General features: G+C 33.6%; 1 protein-coding gene across 1 annotated transcript; it reads right to left on the minus strand.

Moving 5' to 3' along the window:
* Window positions 1-3,961: 3,961 nt before the first annotated feature.
* Window positions 3,962-6,230, minus strand: LOC106360686 (heat shock 70 kDa protein 1-like). Its single transcript, XM_013800321.3, has 2 exons — window positions 5,930-6,230; window positions 3,962-5,843 (listed from the first exon to the last, which is right to left on the minus strand). The coding sequence occupies exons 1-2, from the start codon at window positions 6,141-6,143 to the stop codon at window positions 4,114-4,116; spliced, it is 1,944 nt and encodes a 647-aa protein (XP_013655775.2). The 5' UTR covers window positions 6,144-6,230; the 3' UTR covers window positions 3,962-4,113.
* Window positions 6,231-7,005: the final 775 nt, after the last annotated feature.

The following is a 7,005-nucleotide window of genomic DNA, read 5'->3' on the forward strand; positions in this document are numbered from 1 at the left end:
ATGGGTCAGATCACCGACTTGTTATTAAGACAATATACTCTACACCTTCTAAGAGAAGAAAGATGTTTCATTATGACAAACTCCTACTGCATTGTGATGATTTCTGGGATAATGTAGCTAAAGGATGGAATGAATCGGGACCTGCGGGTGTGAGAGAGTATCACTACACGAATTAAGGATTGTCGTAAATCCCTGGCTTTTTGTAAAAGAAATTTGAATCTCAATTCCTCCAGACGCGTTGAAGAGCTGAAGAGTGTGTTGGATCAGGCCATAAGTTCTCAGAATACAAATCCGGACATGATTACATATTTAAAAAAAGAACTTGCCCAAGCTTATAAAGCAGATGACACTTACTGGTTTTTAAAAGTGGAAATACATGGCTCAACGTTTGTGATCGTAATAAAAAATTCTATCATTCTATTACAAAGACTAGATATGTTAGAAATAGTATTACTATAATCAAATATCATGAAAGTACGGTATACAAAGGTGATACTGTGATTGGTAGTCATGCTGAAAATTTCTACAGTATTATGTATATATTAGATTGTACTTATTCATCTGATGAAATTTGTGAGACTTTTCAGTCAATAGTTACACCTGCCATGAATGATGCTTTGACACGGGGGATTATATAAAATGACGGGCTCACAGCCCGTTTCTACCAGAGATAGGCCCTGTTCGTTTGTACATCTGGAAGATGCATCCAGATGGTCCATCTAGATCTATGCACTCGTACGTAAACAAAACAAACCTTTGTTGATTCTGACTGAAATATCGCAATCTTTATTGGAGTTCTGTCCTATTGGTTTAAGTAACATGATGTGTAAGATCATTACTAAAATTCTGGTGTTTAGACTGAAACCAATCTTGGATTCAATGGTTTCCGAATCACAAGCAGCCTTCATCATGGCTGCATGATCTCTGATAAGATACTCATTGCAAATGAGATTATGTATTTGATACTAATCACAAGCAGCCTTCATCTCTGGTATTTTCTTCATAACTCTTTTGGCTTTTGATTTTTGCCTCACATGGGTTGGCAGTGGAAAAAATGTTCCATCAGATATCGCACCCTAAAAGCCGCCTCTGGTGACAACCACCTTCCTGACTCAGTTCGCTATGCCTCCAGAAGTTCGAGAAACTCTTGAATCGAGTTTTTCATGGCCAGATATGAAATACGAAGAACCGAAGAGGTCTGAAGGAAGCGCCATCAGATAAAAATGAAAAGTTAGATAAAAGAAAAGGAGCAACTAACACAACATTGAATGCGTTAGGGGAGGGGTGACGCCTAGGGTTCTCTTTTTTTCTTTACTTGCAATGCTTCTTCTAAATGTTACTTTTGTTTTGTGAGAAATTATGGGATAACTTAGGTGATGATGGTCTGTGGTTTTTTTTTTAGTTTTCGTTTTCTGGAAAACTCATTTTTCATCCAATCAAGTTTTAGCTTTTACTTTTTAGCTTATATTTGTTTGTAAAAATAATTTGATTTGCCAACCAAAATTTTCAATAAATAGACTCCCTAGAGTTTTGTGTAACGTTTTTGAAATGTTTAACCAATTTATGAAGAAAAATCAAAACCAACTTTTGTGGGATTTTATAGAAAAAAATGATTTTTGTTTCTTTTTGTAGAAAGTACTTCATTTTAATTAATTAAAAATCAATAAATAATATTTTCATTAAGATAAAATTATCATACAAGTTTTTGAACATGAGATTCTCATTTAAACAATAATTTATTTGTGTTTCATATCTGTAAAAATAAATTTAGATATGCATATAAATATTAATTAATTGTAAATAATGTAATATAATTAGACACATTAAACAATAGCTAAAAATTGTAAAACATAATGTGTTTTATAAAATAAAATATATTTAAAATAATATTGAAAAAATAAAAAATAGCCATTCAACTTTTTTTTAAATAAAATATAATTTATAACTAGGTTTAAAACTTGAAATATTTTTGTTTTTGTAAATTTATAGGTATTATATGATTATATTTTAGTATAATATTAAAAATAAAATAATTTAAAATATGTTAATGTATTTTTTATTTTTAAATAACAATCATTATATTTTGAAATTTTTTAATGGTAACTTCTTTATATTTTATTGTTATCTATCTATACTATTATTTGAGAAGTGAATTTGTTTACTTGTTATTTTCTCCATGATTTTAGTGAATTTGATTACTTATCATTGTCTTCATGATTTTATGATAAATCATTAGTTTTATTAATATTATTAGATAATTTTTTATATATATATTTATCATGATATTTAAGATAATTAATAAACATTTCTACTGATATACAAATATTATTTTAAAAATGTATTTTAATATATAATTATCAACATTTAGTTCATAAATATATATTAAAAAATATCTAACGATAATATCATAATTATGTTTACTTATATTTTTTTTGGAGCATATTTATCTTATATTTTTATGATTTTAATGACTAGTATTATAGACAGTTTTTCTGATTCTTATTAGAAATATTATAATATATATAAGTATACTAATATTTTAATTAATCGATCTCTTCGGTTTATTCGGTTGGATTGGTTAACATACTAAACACATCCAAATACTGCGATTTTTTTTAAAAATAACATTCATTCGAGTTTATTCGTTATTACGAAATCCAAACTAATTTTTTCTATTTTAGTTCAGTTCGGTTTTAAATGGTTTGGTTTTTTTGGATTGAATACTCTTAGGTTATTATTATTTTGTTGATATTTTATGGGTTGTAATTATTTATAATACTTTCAGTGTCACTGGATTTCTTTTCGGTCCAAATACACTTAGTGGGGGTTATTGGTTGGTGTATTTTGATGGATTTGAAAATTTAAACTAAATTAGTGGGGGTTATTGGTTGTTGTATTTTAATGGATTTGAAAATCCAAACTAAATCTAGTGTTATTAGTTTAATGATTCATAAATTCTATATCAAATCAAGTGTTATTCAATCGTTCGAATTTAGTAAGAAATTTGATTTTACAATGGATTTGAAAAGATTTTTTTTGGATATTTTTGCTAAAAATATTAAGACTTAAATTCGAGGGAAAACCTCCAGATTTGTAAATACTAAACCGAAAAAAATTAAAAATCTGCATATTTTACTTGGATTTATAAATACTACGTGGATTTCTAAATCAATCAAAATATATAAACCAACAAGGCCGAGTGTTTAATTTCAAATCCAAGTTTCTTAATTTGATTTCTACTATAGAAATTTTTTTGTTAAAATCTACATTCATAAATAAACTATGAAACAAAATAAAATAATTTAATAAATTAATTACCAATATGAATATTGAAATTTTATGACTTATAATATTAATTTAAAATTTATATCTAATAAAATAATTTTTTAGTAAAATAAATTTTAGAATTAAAAGTTATTATATATATATATTGATCTACACATTGTGGGGGACATCAACTAGTTTTTGTACTATTTTAAAATAATGTATTGGCTAGAAAAACTAAAAAGTACAAGCAAAACCAAAAACAAAAACAAACAAAAATCTAAATCTAAAATCTAAAAACCAAAGCTAAAAAATTAAAAACAAAAACTTGAAAATCAATAACCAAAATCTAAAATCCAAAAACTAGTTAAAACAATCAAACACTTGTTTTTATGTAAATGTGAGTTGTGATATTTTCTTGAACTCCACAGTGATGAAGTTGATAGAACTATTTTTGGTATGGCGTCTGCTTATAACACACACTATCGTCAAAACATCAGAAATGTGATTCAGTCTGAAGCTAGACTTCAATGAGGTAAAGATTAAAGAGAAAGAAACAAGATGACACAAACAGATCAAAGCAAGAGTTGCTAGTTCAAATTTTCAGAGCAATTCACTTAGTACCCAGTGCGCATTCCGAAGACATAAATGCAAAGCGAAGCAATTGAAAATTTGGAACCACAGAAACAGAGACCAATAAAAAAAAATAATTCTGCAATCGTTAAGTTTGAAACTGCAACTCAATTCGCAATAAGGTCCACAGAAGATAAAGTACATAACTAGAAAAAAAAAACCAAAACATTAAAATATACAACACTAAAATTGAGACTGGAAAACTAAAGAAGCCGTTTAGTCGACTTCCTCAATCTTGGGACCAGCACCTCCAGCAGCAGGAGGAGCTTCATCATCAGCAGGACCACCTGCTTCACCACCAGCTCCTTGATACATCTTAGCAATAATGGGGTTGCACACACTCTCCAACTCTTTCATCTTGTCTTCAAACTCGTCTGCTTCGGCCAATTGGTTAGCATCAAGCCATTGGATGGCCTCCTCAACGGAATCCTCAATCTTCTTCTTGTCTGCAGCAGGAAGCTTCTCACCGATCTTGTCATCACGGATGGTGTTTCTCATGTTGTAAGCATAGTTCTCAAGAGCATTCTTGGCTTCCACCTTCTTCTTGTGCTCCTCATCCTCAGACTTGTACTTCTCAGCTTCTTGCACCATCTTCTCGATCTCGTCCTTTGACAAGCGACCCTTGTCGTTGGTGATCGTGATCTTGTTCTTTTGGCCAGTGGTCTTGTCCTCGGCAGAGACATTGAGTATGCCGTTTGCATCAATGTCGAAACAGACCGTGATCTGAGGGACACCACGTGGAGCAGGAGGGATGCCGGAGAGCTCAAACTTTCCGAGGAGGTTGTTGTCTTTAGTTCTAGCTCTCTCACCTTCGTAGACCTGGATCAACACACCTGGCTGGTTGTCTGAGTAGGTGGAGAAAACCTGCTCCTTTTTAGTCGGAATAGTTGTGTTTCTCTGGATCAAGGTGGTCATAACTCCACCAGCGGTTTCAAGACCAAGAGAGAGAGGGGTCACGTCCAAGAGAAGAAGGTCTTGCACCTTCTCATTGCCATCACCGCTAAGAATAGCACCCTGAACCGCTGCACCATAAGCCACAGCCTCGTCAGGGTTAATGGACTTGCAAAGCTCTTTACCATTGAAAAAATCTTGGAGAAGCTGTTGGACTTTTGGGATACGTGTAGAACCTCCGACCAGGACAACATCGTGGACTGTGCTCTTGTCCATCTTAGCATCGCGTAGACACTTCTCCACAGGCTCCATACACTTCCTGAAAAGATCCATGTTGAGCTCTTCGAACCTAGCACGAGTGAGTGCGGAATAGAAATCAATCCCCTCAAATAAAGAGTCAATCTCGATGGTGGTCTGCGCAGTGGAAGAAAGAGTCCTCTTTGCTCTCTCGCAGGCAGTCCTCAGCCTCCTAAGAGCTCTAGGGTTACCGCTAATGTCCTTCTTGCTCTTCCTCTTAAACTCTTGGACAAAATGGTTAACCATCCTGTTGTCAAAATCCTCCCCACCAAGATGAGTGTCTCCAGCAGTGGCCTTGACCTCAAAGATACCTTCTTCAATGGTGAGAAGAGAGACATCAAAAGTACCACCACCAAGATCAAAGATCAAGACGTTCTTCTCTCCAACACTGGTGGCCTTCTTGTCAAGACCATAGGCAATGGCAGCAGCTGTGGGCTCGTTGATGATACGCATGACATTCAAACCAGCGATGACACCAGCGTCCTTTGTGGCTTGACGCTGAGAGTCGTTGAAGTAAGCGGGAACAGTGACCACAGCGTTCTTGATGGTGACACCAAGGTAGGCTTCAGCGATCTCACGCATCTTGATGAGAACCATGGAAGAGATCTCCTCAGCGGCGAACTGTTTCTCTTCGCCTTTGTAGCTGACGACGATCATGGGTTTGTCGGCAGGACCAGGGATGATCTTGAAAGGCCATAGCTTCATGTCGCTTTGGACAGATGAGTCACTGAATCTTCGACCAATCAATCTCTTTGCATCTGTCACAATTAACAGAAGCAAAATCAACTTTAATATTCAATAAAAATGTTTCTATAAACCTAACTGTGAAGCAGAGATTACGTACCGAAGACGGTGTTAATGGGGTTCATGGCGACTTGGTTCTTGGCGGCATCACCAATCAATCTCTCGGAGTCGGTGAAGGCCACGTAAGACGGAGTCGTCCTGTTACCTTGGTCATTAGCGATGATCTCGACACGGTCGTGTTGCCATACTCCCACGCACGAGTAGGTCGTTCCCAGATCGATTCCGATCGCAGGACCTTCTCCTTTTCCAGACATTCTCACAAAAACTTCAGCTAAGACTTGTGAAGATCGATGAGAGTTAGAATCAGGATTAGGATTGAGTTTAAGGTGTGTGTGAGAGAGAGAGCGCTTGAGGTTTTCTTTTATACGCATTGTGCTTCATGTTTCCAGAATGTTCGATGAAGTTTTCTTGACCGTTAGATTGATCCGACGGCTCTAAGAGACTTGATGCCTTTTTTCCCCGTTGTTAAGGAATAGAAAGTTGCCACAAAACATGCATATGTTTTTATTTCACTTATAATATTTTCTATACACTGGATCAGTTGATCCTCTTTAAATTGATATAGATTTCTTTAAAATAAATCTATAAATTAATATTTTATGCCAAAAAATTAGGATTGGGCAAATAAACTGGACCAAAAAAACCAGAACCAAACCCGATCCAATAAAAATGAATCCAAAACATAAATATCGAATGTATCTTGTTTTATGGTATTTTGGGTTATCGTTTTATCCGAACCAAACTCATGCCTAAATGGATATCTGATAGAACCCGAAAGATTCAAAATCCCCTAAAAAACTTTTTTTTTTACCAAAGATGATCTCAATTCCTAATATGTATTTAAAATACACTAAAATATTATTAGACATCTAAAATAATTATTTATTACATAAATAATTGACTCAAATACTTAGTTTAATATATATTTTTGGTATTTGGTTAAAATATTAATGTTCTTATACTTTGACAATTGTATTTGGAATTCAATTACTTTTCAAGTTTAAACAATGTTTTTTAAATGTTTAAATAGTGTTTCTTAGGTTTATAGAGTTTCTAGTTGTTAATTTTTATTTGCTTACGTTTCATTATGTATGATTTTCATGCGTACAAAGCTTT

This window comes from Brassica napus, chromosome A1 (genome assembly GCF_020379485.1).
Source record: "Brassica napus cultivar Da-Ae chromosome A1, Da-Ae, whole genome shotgun sequence".
NCBI classification, from domain to species: Eukaryota; Viridiplantae; Streptophyta; class Magnoliopsida; order Brassicales; family Brassicaceae; genus Brassica; species Brassica napus.